A 27050-nucleotide genomic window follows, 5' to 3' on the forward strand; every position below is an offset into this window, starting at 1 on the left:
TTATCAAGATTCTAATTGAGCCTTTTCAAGTAACAATCAGAATTATATATTAGACTAAATTGTTTACTAATTGTTGAAAGATTATATTAACTATTGCTATTGATTGTCTTCTTAAAAGATTTTAAAGTTTTAATTAACTCAATTGCTTTTGTGTGTGTGTGTCAAGATAAAAGTAACAATTTATTTATCGATAACTAAATTGAAATCCTTTTCTCAATCATTTTCATTTATGTTAACAATTAAGAGTAAAAATTAATCAGTAACAATAATTAATCATTAACCAAATCAACTGTCAAAAACAAGTTTAAATTGTCGTAAATATTAATTGTTAATACATTAATTTGTTGATGATTGTAATGATTGATTTATGGAAAAAAAATATATGATGATTTCGTTAACAATGAGACAGATGAAAAAATAAACAATTAAAGCTAATTGTAATTAATTGAATTCCTAGTGTTATTTACGATGATGATTATGATTCGAGAAGATAATTAAACAACCATGAAGATTAAGTTTTAATCAATTGAGACACTTTTAGGTTTTGTTGAAAAATCTGTGATAATTTTACCTGTAAATTGTAACTAATTGTAATTTAAATCATCATCATTAACAATCATCAACAACATGAGGACAACGAATCAAGTTAATCATGAAAATGATCATGAACCATTGAAGACAATCAACTAATGACTATCAACTGATGCATAAACAACGTCAAAAATAAACAACAATCAACAGACAATTATTATCGGTATGTTTTTTTCATCATCGTCATAATCATCACCATCACCATCATAATCATCATCATCATCTAGTCTCACTCAACGTCATCATCTTGCATCATTTTAACTCATTTTAAGAGAAAAAAAATCTTCATCTTTTTTACTATTTCCTTTTCCTGTCTACAAAACTTTTTCGTTTCTTAATCTTATTGATAATCTTTAAAATAAATCTCAAGCATTTTGTCATAATAACAATAATCACCTTAATCATGTTAATCATCCTCTTTAATTATTATAAATCACTTCCGTTGATTGTCAACAATTAACTTTGATTGAACATTTTTTTCATCTCCTTTCCCAATTCATTCATCCTTTTTTTTTGTCACCAATTTAGATTTAATTTAAATCTCCTTTCTGATTATGATGACAATTAAGAATCAACAATTTGATATAATCATAATTATCATTATTATTATTAATTGAATAAAATATAATCTATGCTTGAAATACAATTAACTTGATTCCTACGATTCGTTACAATTAAATGATATTGATTACAAAATTTCAATCAATTAATGGTAAGTAAAGTTAAATGACATCTCCAATTAAACAACAATTAACTCCTTAATTAGTCTGGTTGATGTAAATATCTTTAATTAATAGTTTTCATCTAAAGGTGAGGATAGTTAACGAAACAATTAAAATTGTTGATTAAGAGAAAGTATCATGATTAACTAAATGATCATGATGCTTTTTAACAATGTATCAAAAAATAAACTAATTTTGATTAAATAACAACAACAATTAACTGTCCCATTAACCTAATATGTTAATAATTAAATAAACATGATAGTTAATCACTTTCAACAATCAGTTGTTGTTATTAAATTGTTGTAATACCATGTTGATGTTAATTGTTATTATTGAGATAACTGATCACTTGAATTAAATATTTGATTATTACACTTTGATTACTTTTACTAATTGTTATGATTTAAAAATAAACGGAAGACCTTCAATTTAATTGGACAGTTAATTGACCCAAGGTCAAGATGAATTTCAATTTAATCACCAACTTAATTACCATTAATAACTTTATTGTAATTGTCATGTTTCTGTTAATATAATTGTTGTAGTTATCAGACAATTATGATCACAATGATAACTTATATTATTATTTACCTTTAATTTGATTGTGAACAATTTAAGTTTCCCATTTTGTTAATCATTTTATCAACTACTTCATGATGTTGATGTTGATCATGATTAGATTTTAAATTGGTTGCTATTAGTTAATTGTTATGAATTGTTATGAATTGTCCTGTTTTTTTTGTCGTAAGTTAAAACTTCATTGATTATGTTTGTGTGGCATTGACTGATTAGATTATCACTAATTAGGAATCTCAATATAATGAATCCATGTTGATTTAATGTTGGATAATCTTGCATTTGACATTGATAACGTGTAGAGATGGTGATGATGATGAAGATGATAATAATGAGGATGATAATAGTGTCCAAAAGTAAACTGATGAAAATGTTTTCTTAATTTAGTAACAGGATTGAACAACAACAAGAACAACAAAGTGTTTGTTGTGTTATAACGGTAAATTGTTGGTTGTTGTGTCTTCCAATGAATAAAACGTGCTAAATAAACACGAGTTATTTCAATCGAGTGGAGAGATGACAATATGATGAGGATAAGATGGAAGAGAGAAAAAAAATCAAACAACTAATCTACAATAATGATAATCATCATCATCATCTTCAAATTACCTTCAAGTTTATTTTTTTTATTTCTTTTGTTTTCTCAGATGAAGAATAGTAAAAAATAATAGTTACCTGGCCAAATCCCTTTCTCTTTTGAATTGTTAATTCGTAACCTGATTGGACTCTCTCTCTCTCTCTCTCTCTCTCTCTCTCTCTCTCTCTCACTTACTCACTCTCTTGTTCTCTCTCTCTCAAGTTGAATAACAGTGAAAGTAAGATTGTAGTTTGTTTAAAGAGAAAAGAAAACAATCATTGATGATAATCAAGATGATGATGGAGATGATGGTAAAATTAAACCGATCTTAAAGTTTCCGGTTTGTTTTTAGGTGAAGAAAATACAAACAACCGTTAGAATAACAGAGAAAAGTGATTGAGATAAAAATACAGTTTAAACAATAATAATAACAACAAATAAACAGGAACACAATTAATATGATTATTATTGGAGAAAAAGAAACAATTAAAAGAAACTCATTTAAACAGTAATCTAATTAATCAACGATAATTATGCAACAAGAAAACAATAACAAATCTCATTTAATGTTAACAGACTTTTACCTTAATTTAAGAGGCACTATGGTTACCCTGGTAAATTTTTCTCTCTCTCTCTTTGACAATTAATTAATTTTATCGATTTTTAATTTCTTTCATTTGATTGTAATTGTGGTAGAAAAGGAAAAAGGAATCATAGTGATTAACCCAATTAAAGTGAATTAAGGTCGATCCAGGAAACATTTTGTCACCTTGGAAACTTTGATTTGAACTTAACCATTGATTGTTGACAAATGTACAAAGACAATTAGAGTTACAATTAAGAAGCTTTTTGATCAACTATTGATAAACTATCAATTTCACACTTTGGTTTATTAATTGTCAATTGTTAATTGTAAACTCTTTTCAGTTTCAGTTAATTGAATTGAAGCTTGAATCTTTCATGAAAATGAAAAACTTTTGTATTAAACTTCATCTTTATTTGTGACCTGAATTTAATTGCTTCTTTAAGGTTAGTTGATTAAAGTGACAAAGTGAATTAAATTATTATAGCTTATTAATTAACTTTCCAATTGAAAGTTAATAATAATTAAAAGTTCTAATTGGTTGATAATTGATGACTCATTAGAACTCGAAAGAAAACTTTTTCAAGGTGGAGTTAATTTCGATCCATTATAAATTGGGACAATTTAATTTAATTCACTCATTTATTATTTTCTCTTCTTCTTAATTGTAGATCATCTTAATCAAATACCCTTCCTAATATTGATAATTACCGTTAATTAATAAGCTTTTAATTGAGATTATATTTTAACGTTTCAATCACAATCAACTAATAACAATAATAATGATATATAATTACATGGTTACAGAACATTTAATCAAAAATTTAAATATAATTAACGAAAAAATAAAATTGATGTTGATTGTTTACTTTTACTTTGATTATTTAACTTAATTGTTATCAATTCAGTTATAATATAACGTCACGTTTAACACAATTGTCAAGGTTAAATTGTAGTTGAAATTAATGAAATGCAATTAGCTTAATTGTTCAGAAAATTAGAATCAGATTTAAATTGTCAGACTTTGATTTTTCTTATTGATTGTTGTGTTCAATTATCTGGTTAATTGTTATATCATTGTACTAATTTATTTTAATCAAATTGATTCATCTTTATGTGTATATGAATTTACTGATTGTAGTTGATTAATTGTTACCAATCAGTTGTGAGGTTTAATTGTTCAATTGGTTTAACAATCGTAACGGAAGTTAAATAACTTTAACCAATCAACAATTAACTGTGTATTAAATGGTTGAACAATCTAATTGCAGGAACCAATTTTCACAATTAACTGTTAAATTGTTTTAAAACTGTTAACAAATTGTTGGACAATTTAAGTTAAGCTTGAATGTTATTTATTATTGTTTTCTCATTGATTTAATTAGCGAGATAATTTTAAATCAATTTGATTTAATTTCATGTTCACCAGTAATCTGGTTAACTATTTAATTTTGATGATTAATTGTAAACAATTAAGAAAACTAAATTAGAAATGTTGATCAACCTAAATAACTTGACCAGAAAACAAGACAAGTTAATAGATTACAATTAACAATACATAACCAATTGATTACAATTAGTTTTTCCTTTCATTTTGTCAATCAATTACAATTAACTAAATCAGCTTTTAAACTAAATCATTTAATTGTAATTACTGAACCAATGAAATCATCATTGTAAATACAGTTGGCAATTTATTATCCCTTAATTGTATATTACGTTAATTATGACATTTGATTAGTTGTGATTAACGTTCATGATTGTTTAATGTTAAATGTTTAATTGTATTATCATTATTGTGTTTGTGTTGATTTAATTAACTTAATCATATGAAAGATTTTCTTGAGATTCATATAACAATTAGTTTAATCAACTTGGTAAATACAATTGATAAATTACCCTTGTAAACTGTTGTCTGATTTTCAGCTTTAAAAACATTCAACATGACAACAATTGATTTCTTAATTGTGATAATTTAATTTCACTAATTAATATCAGTATAATTGGAGTTTAATCTTGATGAAACTTTTATTTGGTTTGAATGTTAATTGTTATCAATTTGACTTGATTTAGTTTACCATTTATACCAACAACAAATTATTATCATCATCAGGATAACAATTAGTTAATTAAGTTCAACTCAAGTTAACGCGATTTGTAAGTTAATTATTGCATCAATTATCAAACCAATTAACTAAATACGTAAACTCATTGAGTTAACAATTAGTATTAACAACAATCAGACTGTTGACCATTGACAATTTAGCCTCAATTTAACTTTTACTTTTAAATTGTAATTCACTGAATGATTATGTTGATCAAGCAGGAAGATCATCTTGAGATAATCCAATGAATTATGACTAAAGTGATTAAGATGATTACGATGAGAATGTTAATTTGTCAACTATTATGTGCTTAGAATTGGATTTATGATTAGCCTGAGGCAATTTATCAAATTGCAGGTTCATTCATAGTTTTCACAATCAGAGGCAATTTTTTTTTGGAAGAAGAAGAAAAAAAGTTCCAATATGTTTCCAATTCTGTGATTAACTTTCTCTTCCTCATCATGTTCATCAGGATGATTTCATGAACCCATTGGTGTGTTAACTCATGATAAGTTAATCATCTTCCTACTAAATAATATCTTCCTCAGCTTCTTGATTATTGGACTTCCTTGAAAGAAATTAGGAATCATAATTGCGGAGTAAACGTTTAATTCAGTTTTCACCAATAGGTAATTATTGGTTATCACGCTTAAAGAGTCAATCAGTTACAATTAGAACAATTTTTGTGACAATCAGTACAACAATTTAACCTCCAGATAACAATTAGACTGATAGATTCTCAATAAATTTAGAGTTTGATCAACAATCAACGAGAATGATTATTCACCTCTGGAAACAATTAGTAAGGTTAATCATATTAATCCACTAATCTTAAAGATAGACAAACAGTTTATTAACTTGTTGGATTAAAGTTATTACTAAATTGTTTGAGGAAAAACAACAACAACAACAACAATTACAATTAACTATCACAATTTAAGTGTTTGCTAAAAAAAGGTTCATGATTGACCGTTTCTTTGCTCGGTTAACTCAATGAATTGGTTTCGCCTGATAATTTGTAGCAATTAACAATTAAGTGACGCTTCAATTCAATGACGATAGAACAGTGAAAACATATAACCATGTTAATCAGTGAAACAATTAAGTTAATCATGTTTAGATGTCTTTTTTTTTCTCGCCCGGAAAAACAATCAATCTGAAGAAAAAACTTAACATGGTAACAATCAAAATCCTTAATTGTGATCAGTTAATTTTCAAGTGTCCAAATTATTTACACTGGTTATTGATTAACACTAATAGCAATTAATTGATCTTGAATCTATTATGATAATGATTGATATTGATTGTCAACAATTAACCAAAATGTTGTATTTTCTGTCCTAAAAGTTTAATTATCATTACATACATGATTAATTCACCAATCAAATGATGATTGTTACTTGTTCATTAGGGTTAATTGTTTCTCCTTTAATCAAACTGCAAATCATTGACAATCAAAAATATTGCTAAAAAAAGATAACGGTAAATAATCAGAATGATAAAAATAATAACAATCAATTTCATAAGAATATTATTTTCAATGAACAAACCATATTATCATCTTGAAATGCATGATTAGTTAATTAGTGATGGTCAATTGTTGTTAATCATCATCATCATCAGCAATCAAGATTATCTAATATGTTTTTTTTATCTTCTTGTAATCAATTGTAATCAAAATGAATCAAATCAACCTTTTCCTTCATGGTTAATTATAACTCATTTGTTGTTGTTATTTTTTCACACAAACATCAACAATTTAATCCTAATCTTAACGGATTATTATCAGGATTAAAATAATAGAAATTGGGTTAAAAAAAATGATCAACAAGAGAAAAAATCTCAACAGGTAATCACTTATCCTTGATCTTCCACCATCTTCCTGATTAATTAACTTGCCAATTACAATTAGGCGAAACAATTAACTTCCTTTCACTTTGATTATTAGCGGATTAACAGTTAATCGTTTCCTTTACATATTATTAATCATTGGACAACAATCAGTTACGATTAACAATTGAAATTTAATATAATTCGTTTCCCATTTCATGTTGGATATAAATAAGAACCTGTTTTAATTATAATTAATTCCTGATAATCTTTAATTAAGCTGCGTAAATTATATTAATCATATTCAACGTTTTCAGTGAGAAAAATGATTTAAACATGTAATCCAATTGTGAACATTTAATTGTACAATTGTTTAATTACTTAATCCCTCAAGATGATGAATAAACTATTCGCATCATTTGAAAGCTAATTGTAAAGTCTATTATCATTTAATTAGTATCAACGTTTTCATCATGATCAACGAATAAACTTTTCCATCAGAACTTTTTGTTTTCTCGATTCTGAATGGTAAGTTTTTCGGATTAATATTAATAATTAACCGGAAGAAGAAACTTTTATAATAATAATATAAAGATTTCCATTCAATTTTATCGATATTATCTTATTTTTTTCTTCATCTTTTCATCTTTTCATCCTCATCTTCATCATCTTGTGAACATTTATCTCTATTCGCCATCAATTAGTGTGTATATTTCCCACCTTGAAATAGATTTGAAACAATTTTAATTTCGCCGAGTTCGTGATAACCTCTCAGCACATTATATCGCAATTCTAAATCTAATACTTAATCCAAGATATTCAATTGTATCTCTTATTAATTTAATCTTCTTCTCTCTTTGTCTATCAAGTAACTTTACTAATCTTAATCTGAGATAATGGATTTAACCTTTCTTGACATTTAATATCTATCATCCTAATCAACACTTTTTTTCCCACCAACTTAAGGTTAACTAATTAGCCTAATAAGACAATCTAAATGATGAGCACATCATCATCATCATCATCATCATCATTGTTCATCTCATCAATCAATGAAATGTTCAATTTTCATTCAACAATAAAGCTAATCAAATGAATGAGCTTTGAATTAGTTGATACAAGTTAATCTCTCAGTGATTAAAATCAACAATTTACCTTAATTGTTATCAATGGAAAGCCAAGATATAATTCATATACATGTACATGTATGGGTCAAGGTTAATTATTGACGATAATTATGATACCCACTTATATAAATATAAAATGATCAATTGTAACAATCGAAATTTATTCTAATTGATTAGTGACAATTAAGAGCACCAATTCAATTGGCAATATAAATTAATGAAGAAAAAGTATTTTCCATCTAAGTAACAATTCAATTAACCAAATTAACTGGCAAAAAAAAGGTTAACAAAAATATCTCGAGTAATAAAATATAATAAATTTGATTTTCATTACAATAAAAATTAATTGTATTATCCTGAAAATAGTAAATAAAATTTATCAATGAATTGTGACTGGAATACAATCAGAAACTCATATAACATTTATTGTTGTGTTAACTATACAATGTTGACTTGAACAACAAAAGTGGGTTAGTGGTCAGTTTTACCTGGAGAGAGAGAGAGAGAGGTGACTTCATAGGTTAATCAAATAGGTAATTCAATTGATGACCGTTAACATGTTGATTTTTTTTCCAATCTTTTCTTCAAGCAAACTGATCATTAATTTTAATCTGATATGATTAGAATTGATTTGATAACATATTATATTTATTATCGTAAGAAAATGTTCCCAAAACTTTTTTCATGGACAATTGTTTTCTTTGGGTCAGCTTATCAACTTTACAATGATGATGATGATGATGATGATGATTAAACTAAAGGTATGAAATTATATTATCCTGTCATGTTAAGGTAACGTTATTTTATCCTTTACCAATTTCAATTGGCTCACAATTGACCTGAAAACGAAACCTTTAATTGCTATTAAACTTATTACCTGATTATCGTTATTATGGATAACAACTGATTGATGAGCTACAATCAAAAAAACTCCTTCAACAATTTATCTTCCGTTTCTTTTCAACCACTTTCTTCATCATCATCTTATTATTATTAATATTATAATCTTTACAATTCTGTCTTATCATCATCATGCTCATCATCATTTTCCTCATCATCATCATCATCATCTCAATATCATTTTCATTATATTGTTACCTGGTCAGTTGATGGAAACCTGAAAATTTAATAACTTTGAAAACTTCTTGACATTAGTTAACCATTTTTTTTTTCTTGATTCGCGTAAAAATCATAATCAAAATGTGATCTAAATTAACTGTAACCAATTAATTAACTCTATCGTGATGATTGTTAAATTGTCTTGGTTATGTTAATTATATTCGCGAGCTTTTCTTGATTGTTGTCAGTTGATTAAGGGTAATCGTTAACTAACATCAATTATACTTATTCATCATCTCATGTACATTACATTTAATTGTTGTGAGTTTATGTTTCATGGTTAATTCATCAATCGTTAAGTAGATTTGATTTTTGTTTACAATTTAACTAAATTAAATAACCAATTTAATTGATTACAAGAGGGGGAGGTAGTTGATTGTTTGATTGATGTATTAGTTTTGATAATATATATCCAATCAATAGCACCAACAGTTAATTGTTTGATAGGTTTTTTTTTTGCTTTACTATTTAATGATTGACTTTTGATTGTTGTTGATTATTTTACTTTATTAGTTGGGTGAAAAAATTGATTCAATTTTAATCATTAATCGTTATTTTGAATTAATTTAATTTCTATTAATATATTTAGATGTGTATTTTTTTTATCCAATTAAATTAAATCATGCTAATTGTTTAGTACATTTCTTTCACTAGTAAAGTTGATATTATTTAACTGATTGTATAATTGATTAAATGGCTTAAAATAAAATCTTAATTATATTAAAAATAAAGGGTTTTAATCAACAATTTAACGTGTTCACTTGATATTGTGTATAATCAAGAGGATAAACTGGCTAATTATCATTATTATTACTATTTGGTTGGTTTAAATTGTTAACCATTTTCAAGTTAATTAATTTTAATGTGAGAAAAGTTGATTAATATTTTTCATCATCAGACATTTGAATCAGTTAATGGTCAATTAGGGTCAATGGTTTCAATGGATTTTAATAAGAGGATAAATGGTCAGCATGTTTGCTCATTTGATTGGACAATCATAATTAATGGTCATTCTGGACTCTTCTTGGTAATTGCTGTTTTCTCAATTAGCTTGACAATTTCGAGACGAGTTTTTGTATTCTTCATATTGAAAGAAATTTCCTCTAATCGATCATATAATTGGCTATCGTTTAAAAGCTTCTCAATAGCCTCGAGCATTTGATTATCGGTAAATTTATAAGTATTCAATCTTACACCAAGCTTTTTATCCTCAACTCGCTGGGCATTGTCCAGTTGATCATAGAAAAGTGGAAGGACAATCAATGGTTTACCAAAATAGAGACTCTCAGTTAGTGTATTGTTCCCGCCGTGGGTAATGACCAGGTCAACATGAGGTAGAATCGCAATTTGATTGAGATATCGATCACCCCACATGTTATCAGGAAGATCTATCTGTTCATGATAAGGACCTTTGGATACGATAAATCGATGAGGTGATTTAGCACAAACACTGATCACTCTTTTCATTAATTCAATGTCCACACAGCCCATTGACCCAAGGGAAAAGTAGATCAAAGCACCAGGTTTATTGGTCAAATTTTCTGGTAAACTGAATGGTGTTTTATCATCGGGCTCACGGATAACAGCGTCCATACGGTAATACTTATCTGGCCTTGGGGCGATATCATTGTAATCAAGTGCCTCAGGGTAATTGTAGATATTCATGTAAGGTGATTTAAAGATATAAAATGATTCGTTATCATGGTAAGGTTCAACACCGGCTGCGATTAACTTTCCATTAAGATAATCTCGAAGTGGCTTAAAACCTTCGTAGTGTAAAGAGTAAAATTTTTCCCACAATTCTTTTGGACTATCAAGTGGGAAACCCGATCCTTCCGGTGGTACAAAACCTCTGTAAAGAGCAACTGGACTACATGACCAAAGGGTTGCCCATGGGGTTGAACCTTTAATCAAACAGGGTAATCTTAAGATGAAATCAAGGATAACCATATCGGGCTTAATGGTATCTATCGCTCGAGCTAAGGGCTCGTCGTATTTGTACATTGCAGTTGCCCACTTTAAATAAGCGACGACAACTTGGCTATCGAACTGTTCTAGAGCTTCAATTGGGTCTTTTCGAAGGGAGCCTAATATTTTCTCGAAAAATTCGAACGATTTTTCATTCCTATCCCCTCCTTTACCATCACCATTATCATCTTCTTCTCCTTCATCATCATTGTTGTTGTTTTTATCTTTTACATCTTCCTGTTTTTCCACCTCCGGTTCAGATTCAGGTTCCAGCTGATAAAATTGATAACCTCTCTTGACCACCAGCTCTTCCCATCCTTTGGACAAAGCGATTACAACCTCATGTCCAGCTTGGAATAAGATTCCGGCTAATCCCAGAATAGCATTCACATGACCTTGACTGAGAAATGATTTACAATCATCAACAATTAGATACTATCAATTAATTGGACAATTAACTTACCCATCCATAGCAAACAAAAGCACCTTAACCATTTTGAAAGTAATTAAAATTGATTGTTAACAAAATATTGAATAAAAACAAATCTCAATGTAACACAAACTGGTTCACAATTAACAACTGAATCTCAGTTTGACAATCAACAGTTAACAATGTTGATTGTCAAGTACTTGATGATAACATTATTATCTTTAATAATCTAATCAATAATAACCATCAAAATGAAACTGAAAATCAACAACAATTAACAGAAAATCGCGCAATTTAATCTAATCAATCAACCTTTTAAATTGAAATATTCAATGACAATAGTTGATCATTGATCAATTGCTATCAATTAAAGGTGTTGATTGTTGGGATAATAATTAGGATAATCTCATTGGATTTACATGTGATGGGTGAATACCTTTCATTTATCGCGAAATTGTAATTATACTGTGATTGATTAACGAAAAAGTTGAATAGTTTATTAACAATTATCATTAATTAACAATAGAAACATTAAAAATAAACAATGAATGATAAGAAATCAATTTCCCCGAAAAAAAAACTCATGATAATTAAATACGATTCTAGATTTGATTGTTGTACAAACAGAAACTCCGATAATTTTCAAGTGATTTAAATTGTTAGAGATTTAATTATCTTCATCGAATGGTGATTTTCCAAGATGAACAGTTTTCTCAATTAGTTGACAAACAGTTTCCCTTGTAGTTGACGATTTTAAGGTTGAAGCAATTGTCGAGAGTTTTTCTTTCAAAGGTTCATCGTTAATCAACTTTTCGATAGCCTGAAGAAGTTCAGATTCCTCGAAACGATAAGTATCAATACGAATACCAATTTCTTTCTCTTTAATTCTTTGTGCATTATCGGGTTGATCGAAAAACAAAGGTAACACAATTAACGGTTTACTACAATAGAGACTTTCAGTTAATGTATTGTTCCCGCCGTGGGTAATGACCAGGTCAACATGAGGTAAAATCGCAAGTTGGTTGACATAACGATCGCCCCACATATTATCAGGAAGATCTATCTGTTCATGAAGTGGACCTTTGGATACGATAAATCGATGAGGTGATTTAGCACAAACACTGATCACCCTTTTCATGAGTTCCAAATCAATTGATCCCATTGAACCAAGTGAAAAGTAAATCAATTTACCAGGTTTATCTTTAAGACTTTCAGGTAAATCAAAAGGCTCAGTTGAATCAGGCTCTCTAACTGCAGCATCCATGCGAACCCATTTAGCTAATTTAGGTGCAATATCGTTGTAATCAAGGAATTCAGGGTAAGTGTAAAAGTTGATCCACTTTGATTCTGCCACTAAGATCGGTTCATCGGGTGTATGTGGGCGAACACCCTTACTAATTAGCCAATTATTAAGATGATTGAAAATTTTTTCGCCTTTAGTTTTCTTCAATGAAATGTATTTATCACAAAGCTCTTTAGGACTATCGGTTGGAAATCCTGTAGTCGCTGGCGGAAGATGCCCATGGTATAACATCATTGGATTCGCGGACCATAATTGAGCCCATGGAATTGAACTTTTCTCTAAACATGGAAGTCTCATGATAAAATCGATAACAATAAAATCAGGATTAACTGATTCCATTACGGTTTGAATAGCATCATCGAATTTAAATTGCTTATCATACCATGGAATCCATATTCTCGATTCATCTTGACTGACCGCTTCCATTGGGGTCATTCTTAAACTTTTCAATTGAGCATTGACCACATCGATTAGCATCTTATTTGGTGCATCAGAGTTTCCATTGGTCACTTGGTCATTTTTACTTTCTCTTCCAATTGCAATGGGATAAATTCAAATCCATGTTTCTTTATCAACGGACCCCAACCAGGGGCAAGAGTCATGATAACTTGATGACCTCTTTCCTCCAGAACTTTAGCAAATCCAAGAATAGCATTTACATGACCTTGGCTGAAAATTTATTCAATAATCTCATAAGTAAATCCAATTCTTATACAATAATTAAAGAAAACAATCAATTTGATAAACTTACCTGTCCATTGCTGAACATAAGATTTTCAGCTTCTTAATTTCCATTATGATGTTAGTAACTAATTAGAAATGAATTGGAAATGATAAAAAACTTTAATGGTAAAAAAATTAAGCTCAAGAATTGAAATTATTACAATTAAGTTAAAGTTGACTATTAATTACTGTTAATATTAAACGTAGGAGGTATAACAATCAATTGAAATCAGCTAATTCTAGTGCCTTTGCTATTATCAAAGTATTTAATTGTTTGACAGTCAAGGGAAGATAGAGAGTTAGAGATTAGTTGATTTAATTGTGATCGATAAGAGGATAAACCAATTGTTTTCATTAACATCTAATCAATTCTATGCAATTGAGATTTTCTATCAATCAAAACAATTAATTGATTAGGGTCAAAGTTACGGTCAAACTTAATCTTGAAAGAGTTGAGATTAACAAGTCTGAGGATTATCATATTGATTAATAGCGATGATTGTCAATTAATTTGTACAGAAACAATTTAACAATGAAATTAAATTACGATGATAAAGACAAAGGTTTTACTGGTTAATTCGGTGCAAAAAAGATGAGATAATCTCGACAGAATTTGATCATGAGAGGATAATCTTCAATCTCTCGATTATCTTTAAATCATCTTATACATTTTCCATTGAACTTTACCAATAATTTAACTTTATGGCAATTAAATTGTAATCAAATATCACAGTTTCAATGAACGATACCATACAACAATTAATCACATTACAGTAGCCTTGTAAAAGCAAATGGTTAATTGTTAACATGATGCCAAAATAGTAGATATTATCATCATTATAATTGTTATTAAATCAATTAAATTGTTGATATTCTTGTGGTAAGGAATCATAATGATGATTATGTTAATTTTTCTCGCTGTATAAATGATTGTAATTGTTGGTAAGTATTTACAATAATCTTGACAAGGATCAGAATGCCCCTCAATCCCTCCTGCCATTATAATTATATGAATGACACAAAGATGAAGATGATGATTATTATTGTAATATATTTATTGTGATAATATGAGAGTTGTAATCTTCATTGATGGAATCGGAGACAATCATATATCACGATAAGTTGAAAGATTATTGAGACGATTTGTTAACAGTGTATGTTAAGTATTTGCCAAATGATTGAGTAAGAAATTAAGTCAATGGTTTATCAGCGAAAATCAGTTGACAATCAATCAATTTGTTTCCTGGTATTAAAGTAGAACCTTGGAAAGTATAAATATATCATTGGGTGTTTGTGAATTTTTCGGGAGGAAGAAAGAGAAAAAAGAAAATAAATTGAGCAGATTATTCAGTGAGAATTAAGAAAAGTATCTTAAGAAGGCCAAGAACTTGTGAATGGATGATGATGATGATGAGAGAGAGAGAGGTGATTGACTCACTGACAGTGAATGAGTTCGCCAAATGAGATTTGAACATTTTTAACAAGATCCAGAGGAAAAGAGCCAAAGATGCTTAAAGATGAGGAGAAAATTGAAAGAGAAACAAGAAAATTAGTCTAATATTGTGAAGGGAAAAGATTCTCAGTTGAAGGAAATTCATGGTGGATGAGGAAACATGGAAAAAGTTGATGATGCAGGGGAACAACAACAACATCAAAGAATAATGAGAGAGAAGAAGAAGAAACAAAAAGAGTAAATGAGACGAAAAGATGATGATAATGAATATGATGGAGAGAGAAAAATCTTTCAACTGAGAAAAAAACTGAAATTTTCTCCAACACCAATGAACTTTTCCAGCGAAAATATAAACAAACTCCTGGACGATTATTGAAAATGAAATATATTTACATTGGTTTGCAATATTATTATGATTATTGAGGAAACTTTGAAATATATTTTATGGAGATAACCAAAATAATGGATATTCATTGTTACGCCTTCGCAATGATCAATTGTAATACTGGCCCTTGTTGATGGAGAAACGATCACCATCATCATGGTGATGGTTTATAAATATCATGGGATTGGCCTAAAAGTGGATTAAGAGATGGAAACAAATGAGAAACAGTTAAAATTAGAGGAAATTACAGTTAAACATTTGAAAGCAGTAAATTTCATCTTTCAAATGTATAAATAAACAAATCAAATTAAATATAAGAACAACACAAAATATAAATACAAATCATATAATACAAATGATTTTAAATGGCCTCATCAACGATTAATGCCTTTTTACTTGTTAATCAATACACTCCTTCAATTAAATTGTTGACCAATTTATCCTTCCTTTTTTTTCTTACTGTAGTTGGAATGGTTAATTTGTTTACCAATCATCTCCTGTTTATAACAATATAATTAGAGTAAAAGTTTATCATAAAAAGAAATCTGAAAATTTGATAAGTTTTTTTTTCGTTCTTTCTCTTGGATATACTAACATTTTACTCTTAAAATTTGATTAATATTCAAACTAATTAGAGGAAGAGAGAGAGAGAAGAAGAAGAAGCTTCGATTATCTGAAGATTTTCACTCGTTTACGTTAAGATATTGATTAGAATTGTGATTGTAATTGAAGCGAATCCAGGCCACACGAAAGTGTCTCTCTTTCTCTCCGCTAGACCAACCATCACGCTTTTAATCATCTTTTACCTTATCAATTTGATATTTTTCTGCAAATCATCTGAGTAAATCTTCAGCTATTTGAAACTTGTTCTTGTTTATATTCACAGTTTAATCATCATGAACATGATGGTTTTTACAGAGAAAGTTGTAAATAATGAGCTACGTTTAGAGGAGGAAGAAGAAGAAAAAAAAGTGATCATTATCCATCATTGAGAAGATTTGAAGTCTAGAGAGAAATAGAAAAGAAAATGTAATCAATTAAATTGATGAGTATTTCATTGGAATGTTTCAATGTAAAGATGAGTCAACTTACCCTCAAGATAATTTCTCATTTATTGAGTCAAGGTAATAGGAAGAAAAATAGAGAAAGATAATATTAATCATCCATCCAGAGAATATCCAATTTATACGAATACGAATCATGTTCGAGTTCGTTATTTGCCCTGGACGTTGGAATATGGCAAAAAATATCGTTCAGACTTCCATTGACCACTGACCGTTGACTTTTCACTTGATATTCAATTGAATCTTCTACTCAAATAAAAGGATTAAAACAAAATAGAATAAAAAAATGTTCCAAAATAGAAACAATTAACCGCCAATTAGAAGAGGAATTTAAAAAGAGTAACTATTGCCATCTCTTGGTTAGAATACAAAACTTATCGATTGTGAATTTTGTGGGAAAATGTCGATGAAGTTAATTCTTTAAGCTAATTTTCCGTTTTCTTTTCAGTTCAAAAAGTTGACCATTGGAAGTTTATATTCCAATGCTAAGGTCAAAAAGGTTAATAAGTATTGTTATTATCATTTTCTGAGTAATTCTCATAGTTCTGATGGAACTTTGTTCAAATATTAATAGAGGAAAATTGTTCTGGAATTGAATTGAATTGAATGTAGAGATTTGTTTTCTTGGTAACAAAAAGTAAATGAATTTAATTAAATACAAATTTACATTAGATGATTAAAGTCAACTTGATCTTTTACAATTATTAGTTGTTCAAATTTCGTTGGTTAGATCAGAGATGATTACAGAATTTAGATTTTTATGATTGGTGGGAGATTGACGAGAGGAAAAGAAACGAGATCGAAACTGGAATGGAAACGAATTGAAAGAAATTATCTTTTTCCATGTTAATCATTTTGTTCTGTCCTTTAAAGATAAAGTTCTGGCAGTGAACAGATTTAGAACCATTTTTATTTCTGTTGATGATGTTATCAGAAAGGAAGGAGAAACTAATAACATGATGATTCTCTTTTCGTTCAACATCGTGTTGGTGTTAATTCACTTGTTTAAAAGGTTAAAATTTGATGGAGAAAAGATGAAGTTTCAGCCTCAGGGCATGGCTCATATTTCCACCGCCAATGCTACAGATTAAATCATAGAAATTGAATGGGTCAGTTCAATTAAGATTATTAGACATGATTAGATCAATTTAAAGGAAAATTTGAAAGTTTTTGGTTCACTTTTCGATATTTTCGTAATTAAATTTCTGATCAATCATAATTTCTGATGGTTCACGAATATTTTCAACGATCCAGCTGAGATATTTTTGGACGTTAACGTAAACACCAGGATAACCTCGAACACCACACTTGTAACCAAAAGAAACGATTCCAATCTGAACGAATTTCGATTCCCAGCCTGGTTCTGCTTCATCTCCAGTCTCTAATTTAGCGATCAATGGTCCACCCGAGTCCGATTGGCAAGCGTCCTTTTTACCATCGGCTGTTCCTGCACATATAAAATCATCGGTAATTCCTCGTGAAATTTTTCGAGACGCAAGTCGCGAGTAGGTCTTGTTGCACATTTCTCTTGGCATCAGGTTAAGATCTGCCTTCAATAATACTCGACTTCGTTCACCATTGAACTCAGTGAATCCCCATCCCGATATCGTTACAGTCTCTGAATATTGAGATGAGGCCGATTTCGGCTGAGAAACGGCATAATCGAAGGGTAAACAGATTGGACGAATAGTCTCATTGAAGGTCAACTTATCTGTCAACTTTATCAGAGCTATATCATTGTAGAATTGGTATTTATCATAATCAGGGTGTAATTTAATCTCATCTACTTTTAACTTGATTGTTGAGGTTAAATCATTTGATCCAACACCGATTAGATAGTTTGACGGACTAGCGTTGTCGAAACAATGAGCAGCCGTTAGAATATACTGATCTGAGATGATTGAACCACCACACTCGTGGACAACATCACCGTTAATTTCACGAATGAAAATGGCCACATTCCATGGGAATTCACCTTCATAGGCCACATCACCGCCGACGATTCGATCCCGTGAGCTACTTACACGAGTACCACAATCACTTTGATTCCGTTGACGACGAACCTTTTCAATTGGAGATTCAGGTTCGGGTGTAGGCTGTTTCGGCGGATCGACAACTGGACAGCAAATAACTGGAACTCTACCCGACCAGTGGCATATTTTAGGCTTCGATTGTGACAAAATTAGATCCTTATAATTAGGACATTCGTAGATATGAACACAAACTCCAGGACCATTATTCGGTTGTGTTAAACAAGAAGTTAATCCAATTGAATTGTCATTTCCATCATATGAATATCCTGAATTGTAATCTGCTGTTGAAGAAACAATTGATTGTTGATTAACAAGGATCATCAAATTCATCAAAACAATTAAAGTAATTTGATTGATAATCAAATTCATTTTACTTTCACCAAGTAATCTTCAGTTAATCACCTGAAAGAGGATCATATAAATTTAACTATCAATTAACCAAATGTAACATTAATTTTAAAACCAATTCAATTGCAACAATTAAAGGTAAAACTTAATCAATTTTAACTGTAATTTTATAATGAAAATTAACCAGGATCGTTTTCCTGAAAACCTAAATTGTCCCGGATATTGTTGTATTAATTTTCAATTTTCAACAAAATACAAATTTTGTCAAACAATCAACTAAATTCAGTTAATCAAATGGTTTCACAAAATGTTTACATCATTTTATATGGTTGATTACATGATGATTCAAGGATAATCAGAATAGTCTTGATTATCTGTAGACGATTTCATCATTTCCCGATTGATTTAATCAGTTCAACAATTAAACAAAACAAAAAATATCAAATCAACATCCTCACTTTCATTGAATAAAACAGTTGACAATTTAGTAAATGTATTGTTACAAACAAAAGACTTAATTGTGATTACGTTTCTCTATTCAATTGATTGTTAATTGCTACGAATTGTAAACTCCTTGATTATCATTTTCAGGTAAAAAAAAGAGATAAATTAACAAAGATTATTACCAACAAATGGAAATGAAAAAATACCAGAGAACCAGAAAAACCAGAAATTAAAGACTTACTTTGAAAGCTTAATCCAAATCCAGTTTTGATTATAATTAGATTGATTAAATTGAGAAACATCAAGTGATAATCCAGTTGCATGGTTGGTCAATTGGTCACTATCACTGTTTTTTAATACAATTGAAAATGATAACAATTAGATTGTGATGAAGTGGTTATATTTTAACTCTGTTGATTACTTAATTGTGACTGATGATGGATTGAAATTTTCTCATTAAGTAAATTAGTTTAAGTAAAAGTTTTCGGTGAGACGAAAAAACCACCGGGAAGTTTTGGTTTCAGCCCATCGGAGGATGGACGTAGTTATCATGACGATCATGAGCTATTCTTGGGTCAAGATAAAGATAAACCAGTTTCACAAGGATATTTAATCATCATCATCATTAACTAATCATCTTCCAACCAGCAATTAACAATATCATTGAATTGAATTGAGCAAAAACTTTGTCAAACTTTATCAACAACAATTGTTTCAATTTCCAAATCGTGGTCAACAATTTAGCATCATCTTTGATTGTTTTTTATTTTAATTTCTTCTCCTAACTAATTATATTAACCTAATTACATCAAGTTAATCAACTGAATTGCAATAATCTTTTAATTGTTACCACTCACTAGAAATTAACAACAATCAACTTGTGAATGGACAATCACAGGTAAATAAATGATGTAAAGTCTTAAATAATATGATACATGGGAAAAACCTTGATAATCAAGTTAACTAATCAAACTTTAATTATAATGATGAAGAAAAATAAAATTAGTTAATCAGTTTTTGTTTATTCACCACTATGAGAGTTAATCAAGTGAATGGTTAAATAATTAATGGATTAAACAATTTAGACTGATTGGAAATGTTGTTTAAATAAAATTTGTAATAATTTGTTGATTGTCAATCATGGGAATTTAATCAATGTTAATCATGACAATTATCTTAATTTTAGATGATTTTTGATTGATGATTAGTTGAAATGAGAAACGGAATTTCCGATTTCAGGGGAAAACAATTTTTCTCAATGAATTTTGAAGATGATCCAGTGATTGATTAACTGACCATCAATTAATTAACTAACGGGTAAAATTAGCGATATTACCCTTGACCCATGTAACCGGACAGGTTGAATGTGAAAACTAAATTGTGCTAATTGTTTAATTTATTTCTTGTAACTTCCGGAAGGAAATAGATTTGAAGATGTAAAGTGAAACAGTTTAATCGGTTGATTGTTATTTTCTTTTAGTTTTCATTCATCAAAATTAGTTGACGTTAATCATTAATCGGGTTAATGAACTAAGTTAATGTGTATTGGCCAGAAAAAGAAAACTAAAAGATGCAACAATTAACTTTACAATCGTCATTAAATTATAATAGTAATCATATTAATCTACATACACAAAGTTATAACTGTTGAAAATTTAGATTACACTACAATCGCGTAACAATTAATGGATCTTGTTGTCATTGTAATTGTATTGTTTACTATCAGATGAGTTTATCCTGAGAATAATTAAACAATGTAACTTTGTACACAAGAGATTATCAAATTAGAATTGATGAAAAACCCTTCAAATGACCTTGAGGCTGTTTGTTGAGCGAAATCGTATTCGAATCATGATTCTTAAAGATGAACAGTTTTCGCAATTAGTTGACAAACAATTTTCCTTTTTAGTTGATGATTCTAAGGCTAATTGCCGAAAGTTTTTCCTCATTAATCAACTTTTCGATGGCCTTAACAAGTTTCGAGTTGAATAACAACGAATTGTTATTCAAATTAATCTACTAATGAGTTAATCTCAAGACTTTCAGATACTTCATATAACATTACAATCTCATCAGGTTGTTTGGTTTAATCGTTCATATGTAATTCATTTAATAATTGGTAAAGTTTTCCTTTAGCATATGAACTTTGTTAATCTCTTTGTAAAATGTTGGATTAATTGTGAGATAATCTGATGAGAATCACCACCAATTAAAGTCTCTAAAGTCTCTCTAAGGTGAGCAAGTTTGCTGCATATGCATAGTAACTTGTTTCTATCAAAAGTGATAACAGAAAATGAGAAATCAATTGTAACAACGTGATATTAATAATAACTGTCAATACGAGGCAATCAAACAATTGATTATCATGTTTAACTGTAAAATTATCAAAGATTATGGTGATAATGATTGAAATCATACTTGTTTTATTAAATGAGTGGCTATGGAAGTGACAATTGATTTAGTTTTATCTCAATTGTAGATCAATCCGATGATTGACAATATTAGTGAAATATGGTTCCTATTGTCTTCATCAATTGGTATAATAGATTGATGAGATAAATACAGGGACAAAATGTAATCAAGTGACGCTGTTTATGGTTAATTGTGTTCGATAGTAATTATTTGTAATTAGAAAAAAAAATCCTCATAAAATTTGGATTTTGCGACAAGAGCAGTTTTCATAGGATCAAGGAATCCTTTTGTCCATTTAGAGTCGATAGAAAATCGTTAAGATCACAAATGAGCTTTGATACTTGAGAATCGGCCTGATGAGGGGATAAACCTCGAACCTCTTCAAGATACTTTTGTAGCAGATGAACGGTTATTATGTATTCCTTTCTAAGAGAAAATGAAAATGAATTAGGTCAATAATAATAATCGATATGAATTTCTATTTACCTTATATTGTAATTAGAGGTTAGATTTGGTGTAGATGAGTTAAAGAGATGGATTAATACAAGAAGAACGTTAATTATTGGATCCATACGAAGATTAGAATCCATTGAGGATAATAAGTTGATGAATCTTTGATCCCTCATCATTGGACATTTTCCCATACTAATGTTGATTCCATTTCTCTGTAATAAGAATAGTATTTAATTATTGAATCATGAATATATCCTATGAGAGTCAACTTTATCTGATTCTTAATTTGAATTCGAGTATGAATTTTACCTGAATCGATTTTGTCTTTGGATTAATGATTCCAAGACTACTAACAATACACAGATTAACGAATTGTGATTTAATACATAAAACTTGATCATCCAGACAAATATTGTTAAAAGATGAAATAAACTTTAATGATTTAATCCATTTCTCTGTATGACTTTGGATCCTTTCAATGGTCAATTTCAAGATACTATTTGATTGATTACCATTGGAAATTGCTGGTTGTGTCTCATTGAACATATTCACTACTTGTCTCAACTCTTGATATTTGTTGTGCTCAAATTGTCGTAATCCAATACCAAGAGCTAAAAGTTCATCTTCAAGATTAATTTTAACAAAATTATCCTCAATCAATTGCTCAAAAACAGAGGAATTAAATAATCCGCTTGGTTTACTATTGGATGGAGACAAAGGATCATTATCCTTTTCTGAGCTGGTTAATTGTCGTTGTTCTGATAAGTTCCTACGAACTGATGTCGAAATGTCCAATAAATCATAAACTGGTTCAATTTGCATTTCCATTTGAACGCCTGAGGCCAATTGATTACACTGTTGATCTAAATGAGAGATTGGTGATACATTTTCTTCACAATTATAGACATTCGGTCCACTTGGAAATGATGATAGCTGATTAAATAGATTTTCGTAAATGAAAACTGTAGCCAAAGGATCTTGCAAAGCTAAAAGTTCATTAATATAGCCACGGGGCGATGGTGAGGCAATTATATCGACCGATTCAGTTTCAGTATCGTCCTTCATCTTTGTACTTTCGCCTTGAACTTTTTTATAAAAAAAAACTTAAGGATAGAAGCTAAAGTTTCCAGTTGGAGACACTTGTTATTATTAAATTAACTGTTTAGCAATGCTACGAATAGGGAAACCTTGTTATCATCTGAATAACTTTAGCCAAGAATTGAAGCTTGACGTATTTATGTTGTATCCATGTAACTATTTCTTGAATTTCTTGTCAATCCTAATAAGGTGTTTTTAGTTATTCGCCATGATTGTTGTATGAAACAATTAACAAACAATCACCTGTTTAGCAATTAAAATGATTATCAAATGTTTGTTTTGAGGAGAAAATATCAATTTACAGTTTGAAAAAGTGGAAATGATTAACTTTTTATATCTAAAATCGATGACATTAACTCAGATCTAACGAGCTGATTTCTACCAACTTCCAGAACTTTTTGTCTTCCATTGAATAATTTAAGGAAAGTATTCAGTTCAGTTAGGAAATTTTTAATCTCCAGATTAGCTTGATCCACCGTAAATCCAATACTCTCCAAATACTTTTGCAATAAATGGATGGTAACAATATACTCCTTTCTATTAATACAATAATAATAACAACAAAAAGTAGATATTAACTTGAAATAAATTAGATAACATATTCTATTAGCATTTACCTGACAGAGAAAGTAGAATGTAAATCTGGTATATTGACATCAAATAGATGGATTAATATAACCATTATATTGACTATTGGATCTAAACGTAAATTGGAATTCATTGATGATACCATTTTAAGGAAAAAGGATTGGTCAGCAATGGACATCTTTCAATGCTGACTGTATATCCATTCGTCTGTAATAGCGAGAAAAAGTTCAAAGTTAAAAGTTTTCCAATATTTTTACCTTCGAACTAATTTACTTCGACTGTTCGAGCCTCTGGATCTACGCTTCTTAGGACATTGATAATTGTCAGATCGGCAAAATGTGATCTTAGGCATAAAAGTTGATCATCAACACAAAGATTCTTGAAAGATTTGATTTTTTTCAAGGAACTGATCCAAGTTCTTGTTCCGTTTTCAACGTTTTCTATGGTAGATTTAATGTTATCCAATTGAATCACTTTCTTATTGTAATTTTCAATATTCATTGAAACAATGAACTGTTTCAATTCCTCGTATTTTGTTTGGCGAAATTGAGACATTTCAGTTCCAAGAGCCAAGTATTCATCTTGTAAACTCATTGTGATGAAATTGTCTTCTATTAATCGATTCAAAGTGTTGCAATAATTAACGTAGAGATTTTCATGATTGAACTGTTCAGGTTTCGCAGTTGATGGTTTATCTGGTCTGCTGATTACTCCATTCTTCAGTTTATCTTCATGGGATTTAGATGATTTCTTGAGTTTTTCCTGAGAATTAGATTCACTTTTGTTTCTTGAAGATTGACTTTTCGATGGAGTTTCAGTTATCGACTTATCCAAATTTCGCCTTTGAAGTTTAGCTTTGAGTTTCAATTTCACTGAATTAAGAGATGAATTAGATTTACATGGTTCACTTGTTGATTCCTTGGACACTTTAACGCATAAATATTCTGGTTCAGAGTCATCACAATCCTGGTTAACCTTATCCATCACTTAAAACTAAAGCTGAATTAATCTAAGTCTAATTAGTGACTTCAACATCTTAATGAAATCACAATTGAATTATTAACAATATATACAGCAATAAAGATGAATAAAATTGGGTCAGATGTTGATCAACAATATGTATAAACAATTAACATTTAATCATCAACTAAATAAGAGGGTGTTACAGTAATGATTACTCAAGTAAACACGTAGATTATAGTCAAGGAGATTAATATTGTATCTATTGATAAAATAGCGATATTTTCAAATCAAGCATCCAATTAAACTGTTGAGGATTATGTTAATTGTTAATCATTTAACTTAATCATTTACTAAATTTATTAGAATATTAATCATTTGTTTTCGTTATAAAATCTTAATTATTAATTTGATTGCTTAATCACAATTAACTAATCCAGTTTAAACTGAGACTAGACAATTACTAAATTGTCAGGATAATAATTAATCATCTAATTGTTACAATTTATACTTAAACCATTACAATTAAATAATAAAATTAATTAGAGTTGAATCTCAATTCAGTAAACATCAACGATTCTTACAACAGGTTATGGGTCCAGGGCGTTTGGATTATTAAGTTAATTGTTGGTGTTTGTTTCTGTTTTACTTTTAGAGTAAAGATTTGAATCAATTATTATTAATATTTAAATTGTTAATTTAAATAGTTAATTTGCTGAAAATGGAACTTGATTCAAAGGTAAATTGTATCGAAAAATTAACATCAAAGAATTGGTCAAATTGGAAGTTCAAAATGGAACTTATTTTGAAAGAAAATGATCTTCATGATATTGTCATTGGTCGTGAAAATGAAAGTAACAAGAAAAAGATTTCATTAAGAGATCAGATAAGGCATTCAGACTTATCGCTTTAAATGTTTCAGATCAATATTTGGGTATTTTGAAAACGGAAGCTAATGTTGTTTCAGCTTGGAAATCAATTTGTGAATCTTTTGAACGTCACTGTTTAACCAAGCAAATGATAATTTGGAAACGTTTAGTCTTCCTGAAGTACAATCCCAAGGATGAGATGCAATCTCATATTAATCAATTAATTGAGTTGCGAACTCAATTGGAATCAGTTGGTTATAAAGTTGACAAAACGATGTTGATCTTGGTACTATTCTCAAGTTTACCGAAAAATTATGAAAATTTGATCGTCGCTTTAGAAGCACAAAAAGATAAAATTGACTTTGAATTTGCCTGTGGTCGCATATTAGAAGAATATGAACGACAATTTTCTTGTAAAGGTGAAGATAATTCGGGAACTATTTCTGCTTTAAATGTTACAGAGAAAAGAAAGAAATACAAATTCAAAGGAAATTGTAACTTTTGTCACAAATTTGGACATAAAGCTGAAAATTGTTTCAAGAGAAAGACAAATGAAGATCAAAACGGAAAAGATGATAAAATTATTAATAATAATAATAAGTCAAAAGTAAATTGTGTTGATTATCAAGCTTTATTAGCTAATCATGATAATGTTAATGATGAAAATTGGTTAGTTGATTCTGGTGCTACTAATCATATGTGTTTTGTTCGTGATTATTTTGAAGATTTTGAACCAATCGAAGGTAAATCAGTTACTATTGCGAATGGTAAGAAGGTCGATGTCGTTGGTGAAGGTAATATTATGATCAAAGATACAGTTACGAATAAAAATCTTAAATTAACTGGTGTACTTTTTGTACCAGAACTGAGACAAAATTTGATTTCGGTTGCTAAGGTTACAAGTAAAGGTATTGATGTTATTTTCAGACAAGATGAAGTTACTGCTTATTTTGGTAATGATATTATTTTCAAAGCCTTGAAAGATTCTGGTGTTTTTAAGATAAAAACTGAACTGATTAACTATGTTTATTCATGTGACGATCAACTTAAACATGATAATGTTGATGAAGATGAAAATTCTGATCAAAGTGTTGATCAAAATACTGAGCTAATGATTTGGCATCGCCGATTAGGCCACGTTGGTCAAACTGGACTAACTAAATTTGTTGATCAAAATAATTTACGAATCAAGAAAATTAATATTAATAATATTAAATGTGTTGACTGTTTATTTGGTAAACAGAATCGTAAATCTTATCCTGAATCATCAACACAATCAATTGATA

The 27050-nt window shown here is 29.1% G+C and overlaps 4 protein-coding genes and 1 long non-coding RNA gene across 9 annotated transcripts in view; all 5 read right to left on the bottom strand.

Moving 5' to 3' along the window:
- The window catches only part of LOC128394764 (nuclear factor of activated T-cells 5-like), a 93453-nt gene extending 91887 nt beyond the window's left edge, over positions 1 to 1566 (bottom strand). Inside the window, exon 1 of the mRNA XM_053355130.1 lies at positions 1554 to 1566. The gene's annotated coding sequence lies outside the window, so the exon portion shown is untranslated. The remainder of the gene's footprint in view (positions 1 to 1553) is intronic.
- An 8595-nt stretch (positions 1567 to 10161) lies between these two features.
- Positions 10162 to 13556, bottom strand: LOC128394882 (uncharacterized). Its single transcript, XM_053355253.1, has 3 exons — positions 12302 to 13556; positions 11665 to 11687; positions 10162 to 11601 (listed from the first exon to the last, which is right to left on the bottom strand). Exons 1-3 carry the CDS (start codon positions 13409 to 13411, stop codon positions 10242 to 10244), a joined length of 2493 nt encoding a protein of 830 aa, XP_053211228.1. The 5' UTR covers positions 13412 to 13556; the 3' UTR covers positions 10162 to 10241.
- Positions 13557 to 14095: 539 nt separating this feature from the next.
- LOC128394618 (uncharacterized) lies at positions 14096 to 16864 on the bottom strand. 3 transcript variants are annotated; one of them, XR_008326435.1, is made up of 4 exons: positions 16588 to 16864; positions 16302 to 16500; positions 15504 to 15684; positions 14096 to 15167 (listed from the first exon to the last, which is right to left on the bottom strand). It is a non-coding gene; the product is annotated as an uncharacterized LOC128394618 (long non-coding RNA). The 3 variants fall into 3 exon arrangements; XR_008326434.1 differs by having other exon boundaries at positions 15504 to 15992; positions 16091 to 16500; XR_008326433.1 differs by having other exon boundaries at positions 15504 to 16500.
- Positions 16865 to 17180: 316 nt separating this feature from the next.
- Positions 17181 to 20175, bottom strand: LOC128394617 (trypsin-1-like). 2 transcript variants are annotated; one of them, XM_053354963.1, is made up of 2 exons: positions 19626 to 20175; positions 17181 to 18870 (listed from the first exon to the last, which is right to left on the bottom strand). In XM_053354963.1, the coding sequence occupies exons 1-2, from the start codon at positions 19705 to 19707 to the stop codon at positions 17735 to 17737; spliced, it is 1218 nt and encodes a 405-aa protein (XP_053210938.1). In that variant the 5' UTR covers positions 19708 to 20175; the 3' UTR covers positions 17181 to 17734. The 2 variants fall into 2 exon arrangements, with proteins under 2 accessions (XP_053210938.1, XP_053210937.1); XM_053354962.1 differs by having other exon boundaries at positions 17181 to 18873; positions 19626 to 20172.
- A 1609-nt stretch (positions 20176 to 21784) lies between these two features.
- LOC128395031 (uncharacterized) lies at positions 21785 to 23881 on the bottom strand. Of its 2 annotated transcripts, none has more exons than XM_053355425.1 (4): positions 23676 to 23881; positions 22559 to 23590; positions 22283 to 22461; positions 21785 to 22222 (listed from the first exon to the last, which is right to left on the bottom strand). In XM_053355425.1, the coding sequence occupies exons 2-4, from the start codon at positions 23312 to 23314 to the stop codon at positions 22063 to 22065; spliced, it is 1095 nt and encodes a 364-aa protein (XP_053211400.1). In that variant the 5' UTR covers positions 23315 to 23590; positions 23676 to 23881; the 3' UTR covers positions 21785 to 22062. The 2 variants fall into 2 exon arrangements, with proteins under 2 accessions (XP_053211400.1, XP_053211399.1); XM_053355424.1 differs by having other exon boundaries at positions 23650 to 23881.
- Positions 23882 to 27050: the final 3169 nt, after the last annotated feature.

The sequence above is a fragment of the Panonychus citri genome, unplaced genomic scaffold, assembly GCF_014898815.1.
Source record: "Panonychus citri isolate SS breed McGregor unplaced genomic scaffold, ASM1489881v1 Contig00140, whole genome shotgun sequence".
In the NCBI taxonomy this organism is placed as follows: Eukaryota; Metazoa; Arthropoda; class Arachnida; order Trombidiformes; family Tetranychidae; genus Panonychus; species Panonychus citri.

Coding starts and splice junctions, on each gene's coding strand:
- LOC128395031 (XM_053355425.1), bottom strand. CDS start 23,314: ATGAAGGACGATACTGAAACTGAATCGGTCGATATAATTGCCTCACCA. Junction 22,462..22,558: donor CAAAGACAAAATCGATTCAG/GTAAAATTCATA, acceptor TTCTTATTACAG/AGAAATGGAATCAACATTAG. Junction 22,223..22,282: donor ACCTCTAATTACAATATAAG/GTAAATAGAAAT, acceptor ATTTTCTCTTAG/AAAGGAATACATAATAACCG.
- LOC128394882 (XM_053355253.1), bottom strand. CDS start 13,411: ATGCTAATCGATGTGGTCAATGCTCAATTGAAAAGTTTAAGAATGACC. Junction 11,688..12,301: donor CACCATTCGATGAAGATAAT/TAAATCTCTAAC, acceptor AAAATGGTTAAG/GTGCTTTTGTTTGCTATGGA. Junction 11,602..11,664: donor CTTTTGTTTGCTATGGATGG/GTAAGTTAATTG, acceptor ATCATTTCTCAG/TCAAGGTCATGTGAATGCTA.
- LOC128394617 (XM_053354962.1), bottom strand. CDS start 19,707: ATGCAACTGGATTATCACTTGATGTTTCTCAATTTAATCAATCTAATT. Junction 18,874..19,625: donor ATTTGGATTAAGCTTTCAAA/GTAAGTCTTTAA, acceptor TTTCTTCAACAG/CAGATTACAATTCAGGATAT.